The sequence below is a fragment of the Oryza sativa genome, chromosome 2, assembly GCF_034140825.1.
Source record: "Oryza sativa Japonica Group chromosome 2, ASM3414082v1".
NCBI lineage: Eukaryota > Viridiplantae > Streptophyta > Magnoliopsida > Poales > Poaceae > Oryza > Oryza sativa.
Window position 1 is genome coordinate 21,749,928 of NC_089036.1, and position 23,614 is coordinate 21,773,541.

The 23,614-nt window shown below is 47.0% G+C and overlaps 5 protein-coding genes across 5 annotated transcripts; 3 read left to right on the top strand and 2 right to left on the bottom strand.

Moving 5' to 3' along the window:
* Window positions 1-2,502: 2,502 nt before the first annotated feature.
* On the top strand, window positions 2,503-4,052 carry LOC107278371 (monooxygenase 1). The gene is made up of 2 exons (XM_015769334.3): window positions 2,503-2,833; window positions 3,386-4,052. The coding sequence occupies exons 1-2, from the start codon at window positions 2,572-2,574 to the stop codon at window positions 3,913-3,915; spliced, it is 792 nt and encodes a 263-aa protein (XP_015624820.1). The 5' UTR covers window positions 2,503-2,571; the 3' UTR covers window positions 3,916-4,052.
* Window positions 4,053-7,384: 3,332 nt separating this feature from the next.
* Window positions 7,385-8,650, bottom strand: LOC107276750 (E3 ubiquitin-protein ligase EL5). Its single transcript, XM_015768463.3, has one exon. It carries the CDS (start codon window positions 8,616-8,618, stop codon window positions 7,641-7,643), a length of 978 nt encoding a protein of 325 aa, XP_015623949.1. The 5' UTR covers window positions 8,619-8,650; the 3' UTR covers window positions 7,385-7,640.
* A 2,880-nt stretch (window positions 8,651-11,530) lies between these two features.
* Window positions 11,531-13,078, top strand: LOC107278372 (monooxygenase 1). The gene is made up of 2 exons (XM_015769333.3): window positions 11,531-11,860; window positions 12,411-13,078. Exons 1-2 carry the CDS (start codon window positions 11,599-11,601, stop codon window positions 12,938-12,940), a joined length of 792 nt encoding a protein of 263 aa, XP_015624819.1. The 5' UTR covers window positions 11,531-11,598; the 3' UTR covers window positions 12,941-13,078.
* Window positions 13,079-16,410: 3,332 nt separating this feature from the next.
* Window positions 16,411-17,676, bottom strand: LOC107276748 (E3 ubiquitin-protein ligase EL5). Its single transcript, XM_015768473.3, has one exon. The coding sequence runs from the start codon at window positions 17,642-17,644 to the stop codon at window positions 16,667-16,669; it is 978 nt and encodes a 325-aa protein (XP_015623959.1). The 5' UTR covers window positions 17,645-17,676; the 3' UTR covers window positions 16,411-16,666.
* A 2,880-nt stretch (window positions 17,677-20,556) lies between these two features.
* Window positions 20,557-22,104, top strand: LOC107276175 (monooxygenase 1). The gene is made up of 2 exons (XM_015769373.3): window positions 20,557-20,886; window positions 21,437-22,104. Exons 1-2 carry the CDS (start codon window positions 20,625-20,627, stop codon window positions 21,964-21,966), a joined length of 792 nt encoding a protein of 263 aa, XP_015624859.1. The 5' UTR covers window positions 20,557-20,624; the 3' UTR covers window positions 21,967-22,104.
* Window positions 22,105-23,614: the final 1,510 nt, after the last annotated feature.

Genomic DNA, 23,614 nt, shown 5'->3' on the forward strand with positions numbered 1-23,614 from the left:
ACCGGCACCGATATGTGCCGGTTATTTTAAAAAAACAATATACACCAACCGGTTCTATTTATTAAAAAAACCAGGGCAACTATATTCATCCGGCCGCGCACTTCAGTACCTGTGAATCCTCCTATATGTGCTTGTTTATTTGAAAAAAATGGTACCTATAGTTCTAAAACCCACACCTATACTAATAGGGATTGGTACCTATAAATTGGTTCCGGCTGAGAAACCGACACCTATAGTCAACTAGCACCAATATGAATTTCTCCAGCAGTGTATGGTGAGATCGAGTTAAATCAGTTTTGGATCAACGGATGCAATGTCCTCTACTCCTCTCGTTCATTTGCATATCGTTTAAATAGTATGAAAAGAAATAAGATATATTAATATGTGATATATCATTTTAGGAACATATAACTTAGAAAAATATGATTGTGAGTACATATATACTGGTTAAAGTTAGGTTTTGTTGTTCTAAACTTTAACATGTATGTTTGTCTAGTGGGTATATCACATATCAATATATCTTGTTAATCTTTTTAAGAACTTTTTTTTAAAAAATGGGACTATATAGTGCATGTGCACTAATTAGGGCAAACTAGTTGTCATCCTGACTAAATGATGGAATTAACATGTAGCTATTTTATTTAAAGCTTAGGTGGTAGGAATATATTTTCTACTTATTTGCTAGATGAACTAGTACAAATTAGATTTTTCTGAACATCACATTTGCAGACAACATCAAATGACCTGCACTAATTAGATTACATATTTAATTTCAAACTACTCTCTTCATCCAAAAATAAGTTTATTTTTTACTTACTCCACACATAACAATACAAAAGCTAATCCTATTCACTTTATCAAATCCTAAATATTATTGTAATTGTTTTTTCACTTTATCTACTTCCAATATCGTATATATCCTCTACTTTTACAAATTCTAGTACAACGATTGCTTAAAGATAAACTCATTTCGGAACGGATGTGGCATTATTTCGATGATACGCAATATGGAGCAAAACATCCCCGGCTATAATCCACACTTCCGATGGCAATATGAGCAGTTTTTAAGTTTTTCTTTTGGACTGATTGGGACCGGACCGCCGCGGGTAACGACCGAAGAAGAGCAGAAAACAGCAGGTGGCCGCGCGCATGCAGACAAACTCCAGCCTCCAGGTTACCAAGATGACGCTTAAAACACGCACGAGGAAGCCATGCGTGAGGCAGCAGGAACGCCCGGGCTTCGTCGCGAGCTCGCCCAGTCCAGCTGCCGACACGGACATCTGCGGTCAAAAGGACAAATTAACTTAGACACGTGAAGTACTTCCTCCATCTTAAAATGTATCTACCTAGTACTTTCTCTGTTTTATATTATAAGACTTTCTAGCATTGCTGACATTCATATGTATGTTAATAAATCTAACATATATGTGTGTTTAGATTCATTAATATCTATATAAATATAGGCAATGCTAGAAAATCTTATAAACTAAAACGGAGGTAGTACTAGATATGTATCTACCTAGTACTACGAATCTGAACAGCCTCCTATCCAAATTTGTATTACTAGATAATGTCACATCTAGTACTTAGATAGTTATATCTTGAGACGGAGGTAGTAATAATTAAGGCAAAATCTAAATCAAGAGGCCTCTCGTTTTAGTGCTAACGAGAGACCCTATTTGCCTTAGTACTAGTTCCCATTAAGTAAGTAGAAAATATAATCCTATCACCTATGTTTCAAATAAAATTTTCTCTTAAACTACTCATCCGATTTATGATTCGATTACACGGTTGTGTTCGTAAAAATTAAATCTTTACAACAAGATCTCACATGATTATATTTTGATGAAAAACTACAAATTACTTTTATGGTATATCTAAATTACTTTTAGATTTCACTAAATTACTTCTTACACATATAAAAATAATTTTAGTAGAGCTTAAAAGTAATTTACATATATTATAGAAGTAACTTAAGACAAAAAAGAAAGTAACTTTGTCATGACATTAAAAGTAGATCCGTTATGGAGGTAAAAACGTGAGTCTATCTAAAAATTAAATTTAATCAGCACAAATTATAGAATTGACTAAAAAGGATAATAGAATAAACAACTCACAACATTATGATTGTATAATAAGTAATTTAATCAAATCGAAAAGTAATTTATATATATATGATAAAAGTAACTTACATATATAATAAAATTAATTTACAATATAGATATTTCTTTTATCAAAATATAGTCATGTAAGATCTTGTTGTAAAGATTTAATTGAAACGAACACAATGGTGTAATCGGATTAAAAATCGGATAAATAATTTAAAAGAAAAATCTATAAGAAGAAAAAAAATGTATCATTTGGTGTACTAGTATGCAACCAGGTCTAAGATGAGTCTCTGGTTAAGACAATATAGAGTGCGGTCTCTATCTAGTCATGTCCAATAATTAACTGTAATACCAAATACCAAATCTACCCTTTCACATACTGCTAATACCAAATCTATCCTTTCACATACTGCTAGTATCAAATCTACCCTTTCACATACTGCTAGTATATACTAGCAGTAGAATGTACCGTAAAAAGTCCTCTAATAATGTTATACAGGTGGTGATTGGTTGCGACGGGTGGAACTCGGTGGTGGCCAGGTACGTGGGGCTAGGCGCGCCGTCGCAGCTCCCTCGTTTCATCGTCCTCGGCTTCGCGAGCTACCCAGAGGGGCACCCGTTTGGGACCGAGTTCTCGCAAATCATAGCGGATGATTTTGCCGTCGGACGGGTGCCCATTAACGAAAATCTGTTGCATTTCTTCGTAAGCAGGAGTCCCTCACCAGGTATAATTAATTAACCTATGGTTTAATAATGGCATTGGCAGGTAATTTAATTTTAAGCATTAATTAATTTATAAAGTACACATGTGTCCTGTAATATTTTGATTCGGATTTACGGTTCCTTGATAGTCGACGTTTTGATAAAGATGAAGTCAAACTTTTTAAAAAATTTAACTATTAATAACTTTTAAAAATATTTAGTTTGATGATACTAAAGCAAACATATATAAATTTATCAAACAAAGTACTGTAATAAAAATAAAAATTTGTTTATTTATTTATTGTATATTACTTTCTCCGTTTCACAATGTAAGTCATCCTAACATTTTCCACATTCATATTGATGCTAATGAATATATATATATATATATATAATGGATTCATTAACATTAATATAAATATGGAAAATGCTATAATGTCTTACATTGTGAAATGGAGGGAGTACAATAGAAAAATATGGTAAAAGATAGGAGTAATATCACTGTCCAAAATTAAGAATTACGGAGATGAGTGACTAATTAATTAACTTTGTCAAGAACGTGTTTATCGATCCAGGACGTACGGACGTTGATGAGGACGCGGCGAGGAAGTACGTGCTGGAGAAGGTCGACGAGCTCCCCGGCGAGGTCGCCGACATGGTGCGTCGGTGCGACGCGGCGTCGAGCTGGACGCTGACGAAGGTGTGGTACCGGCCGCCGTGGCAGGTGGCGCTCGCCGGGTTCCGGCGCGGCGCGGTGACGGTCGCCGGCGACGCGATGCACGCCATGGGGCCCTTCATCGGCCAGGGCGGCTCCGCGGGGCTGGAGGACGCCGTCGTGCTCGCCCGCTCGCTGTCGTCGGCGGCGGCCGGCGATGGCCGGGCGCCGCCGCGTCAGCAGCTGCGCGACGACGCCGTCGGCGCGGCGATAGACGAGTACGTCGCGGAGAGGCGGCGGAGGGCGACGACGCTGTGCCTGCACAGCTTCGCCATCGGGACGTTGCTGACGACGAGGTGGCTCGCCGTGAAGCTCGCGTGCGTCGCCGTCCTGGCGCTCCTCGGCGGCGACTCGCGCCGTGATGCGGACTACGACTGCGGCCGCCTCTAGCGGACCATCCGTTTCGTTTATTCGCGAAACAAGTCAAACGATATATTTATAAACTAAAAGTAATATGTTTTATATACGTGTTCTTAACGATCAAAAAGCAAATGCTGAAAATAAACTTCGATGAAGAAATCTCAAAACCAGCTTTAAATTTAATGTTGCAAATTCAAAATTTAGGTTACACACAAGGAAAAAAAAGCACTATGACGAGAATAGCATCTATAAACACACCTTGTTAATTTAGTAATTAGCTCCTCTGGGTGGTTAATCAGTGAGTATCATGTTGATTGTTGAGGTAGGAGTGCAACAGTGAGTATCAGTACTTATTAGTATGCAATAAATCCGATGATAATCTTGTTTCAAAAGCTGAACAAAAGGCTGTGGACATCACTTTGATTTAGGAAGTCCCCGTTCCCACCCCCACCCCCCGCGTTGCCCACGCGCTAGCAACACGGGGGGTGAAAACCCTAGCAGCGCCGCCACCTTCCCTCTCCCCCCTCCCCCACCTCATCGCCGTTGGAAAGCCGGCGAGCGAGCTATGATGGTGGCGGCGGGGCTTCCTCCATGGCGGCGACCACTATCAGGCGCGGGAGAGGCGGCGAACGGCGGCGGCCCATCCTGGCGAGGAGACGGTGGATTCGGCGCTGCCTTCGCCGGATCTGGCCATCCCTTGGCTCAGGGGCGGAACTGGGCCTAGGGCAGCTTGGGCCCGGGCCCTACTCATAGCAAAATCGTTAGTGAATTAATACCCATATATTTCTCAAATTTTTACAAATCCTCATGGTCCAGCCCTACTCGTCTGGCCTAGCCCCACATGGCCTTTCCCAGGCCCCAGGTGTCCCAGTCTTCCCAGCCCAGTAGACAGCCCAGTAGAAAAGCCAACCCTAGTCCCCACCTCCTCAGCTCCTCTCGTCTTGCTCTCGGCTCTCCCCATCACGCAGACGCAGCAGCGCCGCCGCATCCCGCTTGTCCTCGATTCCTCGGCATCAGCGCTGCGCATCGGGGCGGAAGGGAGCGGCGCACCCGTGCCACAGCGGCGCGAATCGATGGAAGGAGGCAGCGCGCATAGGAGGCGTGTCTCGGCAGCGGCGCGCGCATTGGCGTCGAGCCGGCGACGGGCCGACGGCAGCGGGCTAGCAGCGCTTCCGTAGTTCCCCTTTCTCATCCACCTCGCCTCAAAGCTTGGTTCACCAAATCTAGGTCAATGTCCTCTCTAATCTTTGATGTTCGATCTGCATCCAACATCCTTATTCTTCTTTTGATAGCAATTAGTCTCAATTAGAAATTGGTTTGATTTTTTAGATGAAGAGGAATAGAACTTTAAAATCATTCTACCAAGTCCCAATCCAGTGAGTCCACTTCAACCCAGAAACATGAGAAACAATTTGTAACTTGCATCATTTCAGCAATGAAATATTTAATTTGGTACTTGATGAAATTATTGTTGAGTTAAACAATCGCTTTGCTGAAAGGTCTACTCGGCTATTAAGATGCATTGCTTGTCTTGATCCAAGGAATTCTTTTACCAATTATGATGAAGATAAGGTCATTGAACTTGCTAAGATATATGTGGCTAACTTTTTAAATATTATTGTATAGTGCTTAGAGATCAACTTGACACATTTAGTTCAACTTGACATATTTAGTTTAATCTTGTTTTTTTCTATACTTTTACTGTACTTCGTTGTATGATTAGAAATTGTATTTCAGTCTTGCATTTTTTTTCAACTTCGTTGTATGATTAGAAATTGTATTTCAGTCTTGCATTTTTTTTCAACAGTGTATGCATTGTATGGTCCTCATGGATAGTTTTAGCCTTTAATTTGAGCCCTAGGCGTGTAGAGATCCTGGCTCCGCCACTGCCTTGGCTAGATCCGGCCGGAGCGTGGGAGCTGGCGGCGGCGACAGCGCGGCGTTGGCAGCAGAGGCCGCCGCGGCATGGCGGGGTGCGAGGCCAGCGCGGTGGCATAACAAGGGTAGCGGCTACGACGCGATGACACGCCAGCAACGGCGTGATGAGGCGGCGGCGACGATGCGATGACACGCCGGCGACGGCGCTTGCACTGCTGCTGGCGGCGCCCGCCGCGGCAAGGCGGTCGGCCACTGCAGAGGACGGCAAGGCGTAGTGGTGGGAGCCCCTGGTGCCCGACGGTGGTCGGCCGTTGGGGACGACGGCGACGGCGTCGGTGGCAGCCGCGGCAACACCCGTGGTGGTAGCAGCAGTGGTTGACGGTGCGGAGGCAGAGCTCGTCGCAGCGGCGATTGCAAGCACGGAGCTCGTCGTGGCGGTCGCGTCAGCGGCTGGCAGGCGACAGCAGGTGGCTGGACGACGGTAGCAGCGGCTGTTGTAGCGATTGTGGTTGCGGTGGGAGGATGCACTGTGGTGGCGATCGTGGCTGAGGTGGGAGGAGGCATGGTGTCCTCGGACGGCTAGCCGAGGGCGTGGAAGACGGCTGCATCTGGCCGGCGCGGCAGCGTTTGGAGGAGGGTCGAAGATTGGCTTGGCGCGGCAGCGTTTGGAGGAGGGTCGAAGATTGGCTTGGCGCAGAGAGAAGCAGCTGATGGCAGCGGAGGCTGGCTCGACGCGAGATGGCGCGGGCGGCGGAAATGGAGGACGGCTTGGCGCGAGAGGCGCATCAGGTGGAGGAGGCTAGCTTGGCATGAGAAGCGCGGTCGGCGGTGGAGGAGGCGACCTCGGTGCGAGGAGAAGTTGCCAGTGGGTGTGGCGCGGCCTACAGCACACGAATGCTGGTCGGCAGGGGGCGCCGGTGCAAGGGTCCCACATGTCGTCAGAGGTTGAGTGGTGGTGGAGCATCGGTGCATCAGCCGTGGATTCGCAGGTGGTGAGCGGTGGGTGAAAACCCAGCCCGGCCTTGGCCGAACTGACAAGGATGGTTAATTCCTCCTTCTGAGGGCGTTGTCATGCTCTCACCCCTAAAGGTTGGTTGCCGGGCGAAAGCCAAGTCTTGGCTCCTTTGAGCCCCGACGGACGGTGGCGGCGGTTTTCCGTCGCTTCTCTTCTTGAAGATTTCGTTATGGCATCCCCTAGCTATGGGGCGATCTCGTCTGTGTTCCTTTGTTGGTCTAGCGGCGATCGGTCACGCTTAGCGGCGGCCGGTCCGGTGCTAGCCTTCTCCCGGATTTGTGTGTTGGCGCTGTCGGTGTGTGGGTGGTGGTATATTTTTTCCTTTTTTCCGGATTACAACCCTCCACAGGGTTGTAATCTTGTAATTTTTCCTGCTCAATCAAAATTAACTTTGCAGCGTCTCATGCTAGGCGTTCAAAAAAAAAAAACGTTGAAGGTTGAGGAGGCCATCGGTGTGAGGGTGTCCAGTGTTATCCCAGGAGTGGCCCAAATAGCTGGGCCATCAGTGTCCTTGTAGGCTTCAATTCTTGTAGGCCTTCCTTTGTTCGTGGGCCTATTTTGGAGTGGGCTGTAGCTGTCCGTGTAGGGAGTGAGTGGGCAGAAATCTGATAGTCAAGATTTGGCTGAAATTCATATTCGGCTCACAATTCATGGAACATACGGAGAGGGATGCTTCTCACTGCCATCCATACATTTCTCTTTGCTACTTGACTGATGAACAAATAATTTCTACTTAAATGTTTCTAATCTTAAAAATGAAATTGATATTTTCTAAAATCGTAGGAATTAATGGCGATTCCAGTTCGGTTCTACCGATATGTACAGGGAGATCGCCTTATAATACTTGACGACCTCGCCGCCGTCAATTCCGGACATGCGCGGCGGCGGTTCTTGCACCGGCCTCGGCCTCCGGTGGCCGTGCCGGCGTTGCCGCCTCCACGGCGCGGATGGCGACGGTGACGCTGACACCGTGCTCGACGTCGCCGTCGTCGTTGTCTCCTCCGGTGGCGCAGGAGCATGACGACGTCGACCCCGCCGCCCCTTGCCGCCCGAAGCTCCAGAGCCTTCTCAGTGACCTCAGCCGCGCCAAGCTCGGCGACGACCTCGCCGCCGCGTCGCGCGGGGTCGTCGAAGCCGCGGATTCGGGGATCTCGATCACCAGCGTGCTGCGGCCCTCCGCTGTCATGGTCACCGCGCCGGCGCCATGGTCGGACAGGCCGAGCAGGACGCTCGCCGGGAGGCTCACGGTGTAGCTCGCCGGCGGCTCCGGCGGGACGGGAGGAAGAGGCGGCGGCGGCACGACGACGGTGAGGCGGCAGAGCGGGCAGGTGGAGTGGGAGCCGAGCCACATGTCGACGCACTCGGCGTGGAAGCCGTGGCCGCACCGGGGGAGGAACCTGGCCTCCTCGCCGTCCTCGAGCTCCGCGAGGCACACCGCGCACTCGACGCCGTCGTCGTCCTCCTCCTCCTCCTCCTTCGCCGCCGCCGCCGCCGTGCTGCGGCTGTACACCGTGACCGGCAGCGACCGGAGCACCTCCGGGTCGACCCCTCCTCCCGTTCCACCGTCCCCGCCGCTCCCAGAGCGCCGCCGCGGCCGCGGCCGCCGCCCGCGCCCGCTCGTCGACGTCGTCGTCACGGCGCGGCGCCGCTCGTCGCAGTAGCACTGGAGCAGGACGAAGGCGAGCGTGAGCGCCGCGAAGACGATGAGCACGGCCGCCACGGTGGCGATGCCGCCGGCCGTCATGGCTGCCTGCCCTGCAGGCGCGGACACCGGCGACGGCGACGACGACGACGAAGACTCGTCCATGGCGGGGCCGCCCTGCTCGACACCCCGCACCATAATAATCGACCGTCACATGCATATGTGACCGCGCGCACTCGAGCTCGCGTCGCATATTTATACACACACACACATAGCGGAGTAGTAGGCTAGAGTGGTAGATGGAATGAGACGCGGTGAGATGCGAGCGCAAGCAGAGGCTTCCTGGAAGGGGGATGCGCGCCTGCGGGGCTTGGGCGGCAAGTACTTGTGTTGGTGTTTGCTAGCGCGCGCGCATTCGTCTTCGTCCTCGTCTTCCAAACGAGCTATCAACGTCGTCCGCTGTTGATGTTGATGCAGGCAAAGTGGTGTTTGTGCGTGGGCAACTTCCATTTGGTTTGGGTACCACTACTACAGAACCCAAATAGATGTGCTGGTTCATAACAAACCGGCCCTAATTATTAATTATAAGAACCGGTTACGCGTATAAACCGGCACCGATATGTGCCGGTTATTTTAAAAAAACAATATACACCAACCGGTTCTATTTATTAAAAAAACCAGGGCAACTATATTCATCCGGCCGCGCACTTCAGTACCTGTGAATCCTCCTATATGTGCTTGTTTATTTGAAAAAAATGGTACCTATAGTTCTAAAACCCACACCTATACTAATAGGGATTGGTACCTATAAATTGGTTCCGGCTGAGAAACCGACACCTATAGTCAACTAGCACCAATATGAATTTCTCCAGCAGTGTATGGTGAGATCGAGTTAAATCAGTTTTGGATCAACGGATGCAATGTCCTCTACTCCTCTCGTTCATTTGCATATCGTTTAAATAGTATGAAAAGAAATAAGATATATTAATATGTGATATATCATTTTAGGAACATATAACTTAGAAAAATATGATTGTGAGTACATATATACTGGTTAAAGTTAGGTTTTGTTGTTCTAAACTTTAACATGTATGTTTGTCTAGTGGGTATATCACATATCAATATATCTTGTTAATCTTTTTAAGAACTTTTTTTTAAAAAATGGGACTATATAGTGCATGTGCACTAATTAGGGCAAACTAGTTGTCATCCTGACTAAATGATGGAATTAACATGTAGCTATTTTATTTAAAGCTTAGGTGGTAGGAATATATTTTCTACTTATTTGCTAGATGAACTAGTACAAATTAGATTTTTCTGAACATCACATTTGCAGACAACATCAAATGACCTGCACTAATTAGATTACATATTTAATTTCAAACTACTCTCTTCATCCAAAAATAAGTTTATTTTTTACTTACTCCACACATAACAATACAAAAGCTAATCCTATTCACTTTATCAAATCCTAAATATTATTGTAATTGTTTTTTCACTTTATCTACTTCCAATATCGTATATATCCTCTACTTTTACAAATTCTAGTACAACGATTGCTTAAAGATAAACTCATTTCGGAACGGATGTGGCATTATTTCGATGATACGCAATATGGAGCAAAACATCCCCGGCTATAATCCACACTTCCGATGGCAATATGAGCAGTTTTTAAGTTTTTCTTTTGGACTGATTGGGACCGGACCGCCGCGGGTAACGACCGAAGAAGAGCAGAAAACAGCAGGTGGCCGCGCGCATGCAGACAAACTCCAGCCTCCAGGTTACCAAGATGACGCTTAAAACACGCACGAGGAAGCCATGCGTGAGGCAGCAGGAACGCCCGGGCTTCGTCGCGAGCTCGCCCAGTCCAGCTGCCGACACGGACATCTGCGGTCAAAAGGACAAATTAACTTAGACACGTGAAGTACTTCCTCCATCTTAAAATGTATCTACCTAGTACTTTCTCTGTTTTATATTATAAGACTTTCTAGCATTGCTGACATTCATATGTATGTTAATAAATCTAACATATATGTGTGTTTAGATTCATTAATATCTATATAAATATAGGCAATGCTAGAAAATCTTATAAACTAAAACGGAGGTAGTACTAGATATGTATCTACCTAGTACTACGAATCTGAACAGCCTCCTATCCAAATTTGTATTACTAGATAATGTCACATCTAGTACTTAGATAGTTATATCTTGAGACGGAGGTAGTAATAATTAAGGCAAAATCTAAATCAAGAGGCCTCTCGTTTTAGTGCTAACGAGAGACCCTATTTGCCTTAGTACTAGTTCCCATTAAGTAAGTAGAAAATATAATCCTATCACCTATGTTTCAAATAAAATTTTCTCTTAAACTACTCATCCGATTTATGATTCGATTACACGGTTGTGTTCGTAAAAATTAAATCTTTACAACAAGATCTCACATGATTATATTTTGATGAAAAACTACAAATTACTTTTATGGTATATCTAAATTACTTTTAGATTTCACTAAATTACTTCTTACACATATAAAAATAATTTTAGTAGAGCTTAAAAGTAATTTACATATATTATAGAAGTAACTTAAGACAAAAAAGAAAGTAACTTTGTCATGACATTAAAAGTAGATCCGTTATGGAGGTAAAAACGTGAGTCTATCTAAAAATTAAATTTAATCAGCACAAATTATAGAATTGACTAAAAAGGATAATAGAATAAACAACTCACAACATTATGATTGTATAATAAGTAATTTAATCAAATCGAAAAGTAATTTATATATATATGATAAAAGTAACTTACATATATAATAAAATTAATTTACAATATAGATATTTCTTTTATCAAAATATAGTCATGTAAGATCTTGTTGTAAAGATTTAATTGAAACGAACACAATGGTGTAATCGGATTAAAAATCGGATAAATAATTTAAAAGAAAAATCTATAAGAAGAAAAAAAATGTATCATTTGGTGTACTAGTATGCAACCAGGTCTAAGATGAGTCTCTGGTTAAGACAATATAGAGTGCGGTCTCTATCTAGTCATGTCCAATAATTAACTGTAATACCAAATACCAAATCTACCCTTTCACATACTGCTAATACCAAATCTATCCTTTCACATACTGCTAGTATCAAATCTACCCTTTCACATACTGCTAGTATATACTAGCAGTAGAATGTACCGTAAAAAGTCCTCTAATAATGTTATACAGGTGGTGATTGGTTGCGACGGGTGGAACTCGGTGGTGGCCAGGTACGTGGGGCTAGGCGCGCCGTCGCAGCTCCCTCGTTTCATCGTCCTCGGCTTCGCGAGCTACCCAGAGGGGCACCCGTTTGGGACCGAGTTCTCGCAAATCATAGCGGATGATTTTGCCGTCGGACGGGTGCCCATTAACGAAAATCTGTTGCATTTCTTCGTAAGCAGGAGTCCCTCACCAGGTATAATTAATTAACCTATGGTTTAATAATGGCATTGGCAGGTAATTTAATTTTAAGCATTAATTAATTTATAAAGTACACATGTGTCCTGTAATATTTTGATTCGGATTTACGGTTCCTTGATAGTCGACGTTTTGATAAAGATGAAGTCAAACTTTTTAAAAAATTTAACTATTAATAACTTTTAAAAATATTTAGTTTGATGATACTAAAGCAAACATATATAAATTTATCAAACAAAGTACTGTAATAAAAATAAAAATTTGTTTATTTATTTATTGTATATTACTTTCTCCGTTTCACAATGTAAGTCATCCTAACATTTTCCACATTCATATTGATGCTAATGAATATATATATATATATATAATGGATTCATTAACATTAATATAAATATGGAAAATGCTATAATGTCTTACATTGTGAAATGGAGGGAGTACAATAGAAAAATATGGTAAAAGATAGGAGTAATATCACTGTCCAAAATTAAGAATTACGGAGATGAGTGACTAATTAATTAACTTTGTCAAGAACGTGTTTATCGATCCAGGACGTACGGACGTTGATGAGGACGCGGCGAGGAAGTACGTGCTGGAGAAGGTCGACGAGCTCCCCGGCGAGGTCGCCGACATGGTGCGTCGGTGCGACGCGGCGTCGAGCTGGACGCTGACGAAGGTGTGGTACCGGCCGCCGTGGCAGGTGGCGCTCGCCGGGTTCCGGCGCGGCGCGGTGACGGTCGCCGGCGACGCGATGCACGCCATGGGGCCCTTCATCGGCCAGGGCGGCTCCGCGGGGCTGGAGGACGCCGTCGTGCTCGCCCGCTCGCTGTCGTCGGCGGCGGCCGGCGATGGCCGGGCGCCGCCGCGTCAGCAGCTGCGCGACGACGCCGTCGGCGCGGCGATAGACGAGTACGTCGCGGAGAGGCGGCGGAGGGCGACGACGCTGTGCCTGCACAGCTTCGCCATCGGGACGTTGCTGACGACGAGGTGGCTCGCCGTGAAGCTCGCGTGCGTCGCCGTCCTGGCGCTCCTCGGCGGCGACTCGCGCCGTGATGCGGACTACGACTGCGGCCGCCTCTAGCGGACCATCCGTTTCGTTTATTCGCGAAACAAGTCAAACGATATATTTATAAACTAAAAGTAATTTGTTTTTATATACGTGTTCTTAACGATCAAAAAGCAAATGCTGAAAATAAACTTCGATGAAGAAATCTCAAAACCAGCTTTAAATTTAATGTTGCAAATTCAAAATTTAGGTTACACACAAGGAAAAAAAAGCACTATGACGAGAATAGCATCTATAAACACACCTTGTTAATTTAGTAATTAGCTCCTCTGGGTGGTTAATCAGTGAGTATCATGTTGATTGTTGAGGTAGGAGTGCAACAGTGAGTATCAGTACTTATTAGTATGCAATAAATCCGATGATAATCTTGTTTCAAAAGCTGAACAAAAGGCTGTGGACATCACTTTGATTTAGGAAGTCCCCGTTCCCACCCCCACCCCCCGCGTTGCCCACGCGCTAGCAACACGGGGGGTGAAAACCCTAGCAGCGCCGCCACCTTCCCTCTCCCCCCTCCCCCACCTCATCGCCGTTGGAAAGCCGGCGAGCGAGCTATGATGGTGGCGGCGGGGCTTCCTCCATGGCGGCGACCACTATCAGGCGCGGGAGAGGCGGCGAACGGCGGCGGCCCATCCTGGCGAGGAGACGGTGGATTCGGCGCTGCCTTCGCCGGATCTGGCCATCCCTTGGCTCAGGGGCGGAACTGGGCCTAGGGCAGCTTGGGCCCGGGCCCTACTCATAGCAAAATCGTTAGTGAATTAATACCCATATATTTCTCAAATTTTTACAAATCCTCATGGTCCAGCCCTACTCGTCTGGCCTAGCCCCACATGGCCTTTCCCAGGCCCCAGGTGTCCCAGTCTTCCCAGCCCAGTAGACAGCCCAGTAGAAAAGCCAACCCTAGTCCCCACCTCCTCAGCTCCTCTCGTCTTGCTCTCGGCTCTCCCCATCACGCAGACGCAGCAGCGCCGCCGCATCCCGCTTGTCCTCGATTCCTCGGCATCAGCGCTGCGCATCGGGGCGGAAGGGAGCGGCGCACCCGTGCCACAGCGGCGCGAATCGATGGAAGGAGGCAGCGCGCATAGGAGGCGTGTCTCGGCAGCGGCGCGCGCATTGGCGTCGAGCCGGCGACGGGCCGACGGCAGCGGGCTAGCAGCGCTTCCGTAGTTCCCCTTTCTCATCCACCTCGCCTCAAAGCTTGGTTCACCAAATCTAGGTCAATGTCCTCTCTAATCTTTGATGTTCGATCTGCATCCAACATCCTTATTCTTCTTTTGATAGCAATTAGTCTCAATTAGAAATTGGTTTGATTTTTTAGATGAAGAGGAATAGAACTTTAAAATCATTCTACCAAGTCCCAATCCAGTGAGTCCACTTCAACCCAGAAACATGAGAAACAATTTGTAACTTGCATCATTTCAGCAATGAAATATTTAATTTGGTACTTGATGAAATTATTGTTGAGTTAAACAATCGCTTTGCTGAAAGGTCTACTCGGCTATTAAGATGCATTGCTTGTCTTGATCCAAGGAATTCTTTTACCAATTATGATGAAGATAAGGTCATTGAACTTGCTAAGATATATGTGGCTAACTTTTTAAATATTATTGTATAGTGCTTAGAGATCAACTTGACACATTTAGTTCAACTTGACATATTTAGTTTAATCTTGTTTTTTTCTATACTTTTACTGTACTTCGTTGTATGATTAGAAATTGTATTTCAGTCTTGCATTTTTTTTCAACTTCGTTGTATGATTAGAAATTGTATTTCAGTCTTGCATTTTTTTTCAACAGTGTATGCATTGTATGGTCCTCATGGATAGTTTTAGCCTTTAATTTGAGCCCTAGGCGTGTAGAGATCCTGGCTCCGCCACTGCCTTGGCTAGATCCGGCCGGAGCGTGGGAGCTGGCGGCGGCGACAGCGCGGCGTTGGCAGCAGAGGCCGCCGCGGCATGGCGGGGTGCGAGGCCAGCGCGGTGGCATAACAAGGGTAGCGGCTACGACGCGATGACACGCCAGCAACGGCGTGATGAGGCGGCGGCGACGATGCGATGACACGCCGGCGACGGCGCTTGCACTGCTGCTGGCGGCGCCCGCCGCGGCAAGGCGGTCGGCCACTGCAGAGGACGGCAAGGCGTAGTGGTGGGAGCCCCTGGTGCCCGACGGTGGTCGGCCGTTGGGGACGACGGCGACGGCGTCGGTGGCAGCCGCGGCAACACCCGTGGTGGTAGCAGCAGTGGTTGACGGTGCGGAGGCAGAGCTCGTCGCAGCGGCGATTGCAAGCACGGAGCTCGTCGTGGCGGTCGCGTCAGCGGCTGGCAGGCGACAGCAGGTGGCTGGACGACGGTAGCAGCGGCTGTTGTAGCGATTGTGGTTGCGGTGGGAGGATGCACTGTGGTGGCGATCGTGGCTGAGGTGGGAGGAGGCATGGTGTCCTCGGACGGCTAGCCGAGGGCGTGGAAGACGGCTGCATCTGGCCGGCGCGGCAGCGTTTGGAGGAGGGTCGAAGATTGGCTTGGCGCGGCAGCGTTTGGAGGAGGGTCGAAGATTGGCTTGGCGCAGAGAGAAGCAGCTGATGGCAGCGGAGGCTGGCTCGACGCGAGATGGCGCGGGCGGCGGAAATGGAGGACGGCTTGGCGCGAGAGGCGCATCAGGTGGAGGAGGCTAGCTTGGCATGAGAAGCGCGGCCGGCGGTGGAGGAGGCGACCTCGGTGCGAGGAGAAGTTGCCAGTGGGTGTGGCGCGGCCTACAGCACACGAATGCTGGTCGGCAGGGGGCGCCGGTGCAAGGGTCCCACATGTCGTCAGAGGTTGAGTGGTGGTGGAGCATCGGTGCATCAGCCGTGGATTCGCAGGTGGTGAGCGGTGGGTGAAAACCCAGCCCGGCCTTGGCCGAACTGACAAGGATGGTTAATTCCTCCTTCTGAGGGCGTTGTCATGCTCTCACCCCTAAAGGTTGGTTGCCGGGCGAAAGCCAAGTCTTGGCTCCTTTGAGCCCCGACGGACGGTGGCGGCGGTTTTCCGTCGCTTCTCTTCTTGAAGATTTCGTTATGGCATCCCCTAGCTATGGGGCGATCTCGTCTGTGTTCCTTTGTTGGTCTAGCGGCGATCGGTCACGCTTAGCGGCGGCCGGTCCGGTGCTAGCCTTCTCCCGGATTTGTGTGTTGGCGCTGTCGGTGTGTGGGTGGTGGTATATTTTTTCCTTTTTTCCGGATTACAACCCTCCACAGGGTTGTAATCTTGTAATTTTTCCTGCTCAATCAAAATTAACTTTGCAGCGTCTCATGCTAGGCGTTCAAAAAAAAAAAACGTTGAAGGTTGAGGAGGCCATCGGTGTGAGGGTGTCCAGTGTTATCCCAGGAGTGGCCCAAATAGCTGGGCCATCAGTGTCCTTGTAGGCTTCAATTCTTGTAGGCCTTCCTTTGTTCGTGGGCCTATTTTGGAGTGGGCTGTAGCTGTCCGTGTAGGGAGTGAGTGGGCAGAAATCTGATAGTCAAGATTTGGCTGAAATTCATATTCGGCTCACAATTCATGGAACATACGGAGAGGGATGCTTCTCACTGCCATCCATACATTTCTCTTTGCTACTTGACTGATGAACAAATAATTTCTACTTAAATGTTTCTAATCTTAAAAATGAAATTGATATTTTCTAAAATCGTAGGAATTAATGGCGATTCCAGTTCGGTTCTACCGATATGTACAGGGAGATCGCCTTATAATACTTGACGACCTCGCCGCCGTCAATTCCGGACATGCGCGGCGGCGGTTCTTGCACCGGCCTCGGCCTCCGGTGGCCGTGCCGGCGTTGCCGCCTCCACGGCGCGGATGGCGACGGTGACGCTGACACCGTGCTCGACGTCGCCGTCGTCGTTGTCTCCTCCGGTGGCGCAGGAGCATGACGACGTCGACCCCGCCGCCCCTTGCCGCCCGAAGCTCCAGAGCCTTCTCAGTGACCTCAGCCGCGCCAAGCTCGGCGACGACCTCGCCGCCGCGTCGCGCGGGGTCGTCGAAGCCGCGGATTCGGGGATCTCGATCACCAGCGTGCTGCGGCCCTCCGCTGTCATGGTCACCGCGCCGGCGCCATGGTCGGACAGGCCGAGCAGGACGCTCGCCGGGAGGCTCACGGTGTAGCTCGCCGGCGGCTCCGGCGGGACGGGAGGAAGAGGCGGCGGCGGCACGACGACGGTGAGGCGGCAGAGCGGGCAGGTGGAGTGGGAGCCGAGCCACATGTCGACGCACTCGGCGTGGAAGCCGTGGCCGCACCGGGGGAGGAACCTGGCCTCCTCGCCGTCCTCGAGCTCCGCGAGGCACACCGCGCACTCGACGCCGTCGTCGTCCTCCTCCTCCTCCTCCTTCGCCGCCGCCGCCGCCGTGCTGCGGCTGTACACCGTGACCGGCAGCGACCGGAGCACCTCCGGGTCGACCCCTCCTCCCGTTCCACCGTCCCCGCCGCTCCCAGAGCGCCGCCGCGGCCGCGGCCGCCGCCCGCGCCCGCTCGTCGACGTCGTCGTCACGGCGCGGCGCCGCTCGTCGCAGTAGCACTGGAGCAGGACGAAGGCGAGCGTGAGCGCCGCGAAGACGATGAGCACGGCCGCCACGGTGGCGATGCCGCCGGCCGTCATGGCTGCCTGCCCTGCAGGCGCGGACACCGGCGACGGCGACGACGACGACGAAGACTCGTCCATGGCGGGGCCGCCCTGCTCGACACCCCGCACCATAATAATCGACCGTCACATGCATATGTGACCGCGCGCACTCGAGCTCGCGTCGCATATTTATACACACACACACATAGCGGAGTAGTAGGCTAGAGTGGTAGATGGAATGAGACGCGGTGAGATGCGAGCGCAAGCAGAGGCTTCCTGGAAGGGGGATGCGCGCCTGCGGGGCTTGGGCGGCAAGTACTTGTGTTGGTGTTTGCTAGCGCGCGCGCATTCGTCTTCGTCCTCGTCTTCCAAACGAGCTATCAACGTCGTCCGCTGTTGATGTTGATGCAGGCAAAGTGGTGTTTGTGCGTGGGCAACTTCCATTTGGTTTGGGTACCACTACTACAGAACCCAAATAGATGTGCTGGTTCATAACAAACCGGCCCTAATTATTAATTATAAGAACCGGTTACGCGTATAAACCGGCACCGATATGTGCCGGTTATTTTAAAAAAACAATATACACCAACCGGTTCTATTTATTAAAAAAACCAGGGCAACTATATTCATCCGGCCGCGCACTTCAGTACCTGTGAATCCTCCTATATGTGCTTGTTTATTTGAAAAAAATGGTACCTATAGTTCTAAAACCCACACCTATACTAATAGGGATTGGTACCTATAAATTGGTTCCGGCTGAGAAACCGACACCTATAGTCAACTAGCACCAATATGAATTTCTCCAGCAGTGTATGGTGAGATCGAGTTAAATCAGTTTTGGATCAACGGATGCAATGTCCTCTACTCCTCTCGTTCATTTGCATATCGTTTAAATAGTATGAAAAGAAATAAGATATATTAATATGTGATATATCATTTTAGGAACATATAACTTAGAAAAATATGATTGTGAGTACATATATACTGGTTAAAGTTAGGTTTTGTTGTTCTAAACTTTAACATGTATGTTTGTCTAGTGGGTATATCACATATCAATATATCTTGTTAATCTTTTTAAGAACTTTTTTTTAAAAAATGGGACTATATAGTGCATGTGCACTAATTAGGGCAAACTAGTTGTCATCCTGACTAAATGATGGAATTAACATGTAGCTATTTTATTTAAAGCTTAGGTGGTAGGAATATATTTTCTACTTATTTGCTAGATGAACTAGTACAAATTAGATTTTTCTGAACATCACATTTGCAGACAACATCAAATGACCTGCACTAATTAGATTACATATTTAATTTCAAACTACTCTCTTCATCCAAAAATAAGTTTATTTTTTACTTACTCCACACATAACAATACAAAAGCTAATCCTATTCACTTTATCAAATCCTAAATATTATTGTAATTGTTTTTTCACTTTATCTACTTCCAATATCGTATATATCCTCTACTTTTACAAATTCTAGTACAACGATTGCTTAAAGATAAACTCATTTCGGAACGGATGTGGCATTATTTCGATGATACGCAATATGGAGCAAAACATCCCCGGCTATAATCCACACTTCCGATGGCAATATGAGCAGTTTTTAAGTTTTTCTTTTGGACTGATTGGGACCGGACCGCCGCGGGTAACGACCGAAGAAGAGCAGAAAACAGCAGGTGGCCGCGCGCATGCAGACAAACTCCAGCCTCCAGGTTACCAAGATGACGCTTAAAACACGCACGAGGAAGCCATGCGTGAGGCAGCAGGAACGCCCGGGCTTCGTCGCGAGCTCGCCCAGTCCAGCTGCCGACACGGACATCTGCGGTCAAAAGGACAAATTAACTTAGACACGTGAAGTACTTCCTCCATCTTAAAATGTATCTACCTAGTACTTTCTCTGTTTTATATTATAAGACTTTCTAGCATTGCTGACATTCATATGTATGTTAATAAATCTAACATATATGTGTGTTTAGATTCATTAATATCTATATAAATATAGGCAATGCTAGAAAATCTTATAAACTAAAACGGAGGTAGTACTAGATATGTATCTACCTAGTACTACGAATCTGAACAGCCTCCTATCCAAATTTGTATTACTAGATAATGTCACATCTAGTACTTAGATAGTTATATCTTGAGACGGAGGTAGTAATAATTAAGGCAAAATCTAAATCAAGAGGCCTCTCGTTTTAGTGCTAACGAGAGACCCTATTTGCCTTAGTACTAGTTCCCATTAAGTAAGTAGAAAATATAATCCTATCACCTATGTTTCAAATAAAATTTTCTCTTAAACTACTCATCCGATTTATGATTCGATTACACGGTTGTGTTCGTAAAAATTAAATCTTTACAACAAGATCTCACATGATTATATTTTGATGAAAAACTACAAATTACTTTTATGGTATATCTAAATTACTTTTAGATTTCACTAAATTACTTCTTACACATATAAAAATAATTTTAGTAGAGCTTAAAAGTAATTTACATATATTATAGAAGTAACTTAAGACAAAAAAGAAAGTAACTTTGTCATGACATTAAAAGTAGATCCGTTATGGAGGTAAAAACGTGAGTCTATCTAAAAATTAAATTTAATCAGCACAAATTATAGAATTGACTAAAAAGGATAATAGAATAAACAACTCACAACATTATGATTGTATAATAAGTAATTTAATCAAATCGAAAAGTAATTTATATATATATGATAAAAGTAACTTACATATATAATAAAATTAATTTACAATATAGATATTTCTTTTATCAAAATATAGTCATGTAAGATCTTGTTGTAAAGATTTAATTGAAACGAACACAATGGTGTAATCGGATTAAAAATCGGATAAATAATTTAAAAGAAAAATCTATAAGAAGAAAAAAAATGTATCATTTGGTGTACTAGTATGCAACCAGGTCTAAGATGAGTCTCTGGTTAAGACAATATAGAGTGCGGTCTCTATCTAGTCATGTCCAATAATTAACTGTAATACCAAATACCAAATCTACCCTTTCACATACTGCTAATACCAAATCTATCCTTTCACATACTGCTAGTATCAAATCTACCCTTTCACATACTGCTAGTATATACTAGCAGTAGAATGTACCGTAAAAAGTCCTCTAATAATGTTATACAGGTGGTGATTGGTTGCGACGGGTGGAACTCGGTGGTGGCCAGGTACGTGGGGCTAGGCGCGCCGTCGCAGCTCCCTCGTTTCATCGTCCTCGGCTTCGCGAGCTACCCAGAGGGGCACCCGTTTGGGACCGAGTTCTCGCAAATCATAGCGGATGATTTTGCCGTCGGACGGGTGCCCATTAACGAAAATCTGTTGCATTTCTTCGTAAGCAGGAGTCCCTCACCAGGTATAATTAATTAACCTATGGTTTAATAATGGCATTGGCAGGTAATTTAATTTTAAGCATTAATTAATTTATAAAGTACACATGTGTCCTGTAATATTTTGATTCGGATTTACGGTTCCTTGATAGTCGACGTTTTGATAAAGATGAAGTCAAACTTTTTAAAAAATTTAACTATTAATAACTTTTAAAAATATTTAGTTTGATGATACTAAAGCAAACATATATAAATTTATCAAACAAAGTACTGTAATAAAAATAAAAATTTGTTTATTTATTTATTGTATATTACTTTCTCCGTTTCACAATGTAAGTCATCCTAACATTTTCCACATTCATATTGATGCTAATGAATATATATATATATATATAATGGATTCATTAACATTAATATAAATATGGAAAATGCTATAATGTCTTACATTGTGAAATGGAGGGAGTACAATAGAAAAATATGGTAAAAGATAGGAGTAATATCACTGTCCAAAATTAAGAATTACGGAGATGAGTGACTAATTAATTAACTTTGTCAAGAACGTGTTTATCGATCCAGGACGTACGGACGTTGATGAGGACGCGGCGAGGAAGTACGTGCTGGAGAAGGTCGACGAGCTCCCCGGCGAGGTCGCCGACATGGTGCGTCGGTGCGACGCGGCGTCGAGCTGGACGCTGACGAAGGTGTGGTACCGGCCGCCGTGGCAGGTGGCGCTCGCCGGGTTCCGGCGCGGCGCGGTGACGGTCGCCGGCGACGCGATGCACGCCATGGGGCCCTTCATCGGCCAGGGCGGCTCCGCGGGGCTGGAGGACGCCGTCGTGCTCGCCCGCTCGCTGTCGTCGGCGGCGGCCGGCGATGGCCGGGCGCCGCCGCGTCAGCAGCTGCGCGACGACGCCGTCGGCGCGGCGATAGACGAGTACGTCGCGGAGAGGCGGCGGAGGGCGACGACGCTGTGCCTGCACAGCTTCGCCATCGGGACGTTGCTGACGACGAGGTGGCTCGCCGTGAAGCTCGCGTGCGTCGCCGTCCTGGCGCTCCTCGGCGGCGACTCGCGCCGTGATGCGGACTACGACTGCGGCCGCCTCTAGCGGACCATCCGTTTCGTTTATTCGCGAAACAAGTCAAACGATATATTTATAAACTAAAAGTAATTTGTTTTTATATACGTGTTCTTAACGATCAAAAAGCAAATGCTGAAAATAAACTTCGATGAAGAAATCTCAAAACCAGCTTTAAATTTAATGTTGCAAATTCAAAATTTAGGTTACACACAAGGAAAAAAAAGCACTATGACGAGAATAGCATCTATAAACACACCTTGTTAATTTAGTAATTAGCTCCTCTGGGTGGTTAATCAGTGAGTATCATGTTGATTGTTGAGGTAGGAGTGCAACAGTGAGTATCAGTACTTATTAGTATGCAATAAATCCGATGATAATCTTGTTTCAAAAGCTGAACAAAAGGCTGTGGACATCACTTTGATTTAGGAAGTCCCCGTTCCCACCCCCACCCCCCGCGTTGCCCACGCGCTAGCAACACGGGGGGTGAAAACCCTAGCAGCGCCGCCACCTTCCCTCTCCCCCCTCCCCCACCTCATCGCCGTTGGAAAGCCGGCGAGCGAGCTATGATGGTGGCGGCGGGGCTTCCTCCATGGCGGCGACCACTATCAGGCGCGGGAGAGGCGGCGAACGGCGGCGGCCCATCCTGGCGAGGAGACGGTGGATTCGGCGCTGCCTTCGCCGGATCTGGCCATCCCTTGGCTCAGGGGCGGAACTGGGCCTAGGGCAGCTTGGGCCCGGGCCCTACTCATAGCAAAATCGTTAGTGAATTAATACCCATATATTTCTCAAATTTTTACAAATCCTCATGGTCCAGCCCTACTCGTCTGGCCTAGCCCCACATGGCCTTTCCCAGGCCCCAGGTGTCCCAGTCTTCCCAGCCCAGTAGACAGCCCAGTAGAAAAGCCAACCCTAGTCCCCACCTCCTCAGCTCCTCTCGTCTTGCTCTCGGCTCTCCCCATCACGCAGACGCAGCAGCGCCGCCGCATCCCGCTTGTCCTCGATTCCTCGGCATCAGCGCTGCGCATCGGGGCGGAAGGGAGCGGCGCACCCGTGCCACAGCGGCGCGAATCGATGGAAGGAGGCAGCGCGCATAGGAGGCGTGTCTCGGCAGCGGCGCGCGCATTGGCGTCGAGCCGGCGACGGGCCGACGGCAGCGGGCTAGCAGCGCTTCCGTAGTTCCCCTTTCTCATCCACCTCGCCTCAAAGCTTGGTTCACCAAATCTAGGTCAATGTCCTCTCTAATCTTTGATGTTCGATCTGCATCCAACATCCTTATTCTTCTTTTGATAGCAATTAGTCTCAATTAGAAATTGGTTTGATTTTTTAGATGAAGAGGAATAGAACTTTAAAATCATTCTACCAAGTCCCAATCCAGTGAGTCCACTTCAACCCAGAAACATGAGAAACAATTTGTAACTTGCATCATTTCAGCAATGAAATATTTAATTTGGTACTTGATGAAATTATTGTTGAGTTAAACAATCGCTTTGCTGAAAGGTCTACTCGGCTATTAAGATGCATTGCTTGTCTTGATCCAAGGAATTCTTTTACCAATTATGATGAAGATAAGGTCATTGAACTTGCTAAGATATATGTGGCTAACTTTTTAAATATTATTGTATAGTGCTTAGAGATCAACTTGACACATTTAGTTCAACTTGACATATTTAGTTTA

What these genes read in the sequence shown, in the direction of transcription:
- LOC107276748 (XM_015768473.3), bottom strand. Translation starts at nt 17,644, where the DNA reads ATGGTGCGGGGTGTCGAGCAGGGCGGCCCCGCCATGGACGAGTCTTCG.
- LOC107276750 (XM_015768463.3), bottom strand. Translation starts at nt 8,618, where the DNA reads ATGGTGCGGGGTGTCGAGCAGGGCGGCCCCGCCATGGACGAGTCTTCG.
- LOC107276175 (XM_015769373.3), top strand. Translation starts at nt 20,625, where the DNA reads ATGTACCGTAAAAAGTCCTCTAATAATGTTATACAGGTGGTGATTGGT. An exon ending in AAGCAGGAGTCCCTCACCAG is followed by an intron (nt 20,887 to 21,436) that starts GTATAATTAATT and finishes TTATCGATCCAG; the next exon opens with GACGTACGGACGTTGATGAG.
- LOC107278371 (XM_015769334.3), top strand. Translation starts at nt 2,572, where the DNA reads ATGTACCGTAAAAAGTCCTCTAATAATGTTATACAGGTGGTGATTGGT. An exon ending in AAGCAGGAGTCCCTCACCAG is followed by an intron (nt 2,834 to 3,385) that starts GTATAATTAATT and finishes TTATCGATCCAG; the next exon opens with GACGTACGGACGTTGATGAG.
- LOC107278372 (XM_015769333.3), top strand. Translation starts at nt 11,599, where the DNA reads ATGTACCGTAAAAAGTCCTCTAATAATGTTATACAGGTGGTGATTGGT. An exon ending in AAGCAGGAGTCCCTCACCAG is followed by an intron (nt 11,861 to 12,410) that starts GTATAATTAATT and finishes TTATCGATCCAG; the next exon opens with GACGTACGGACGTTGATGAG.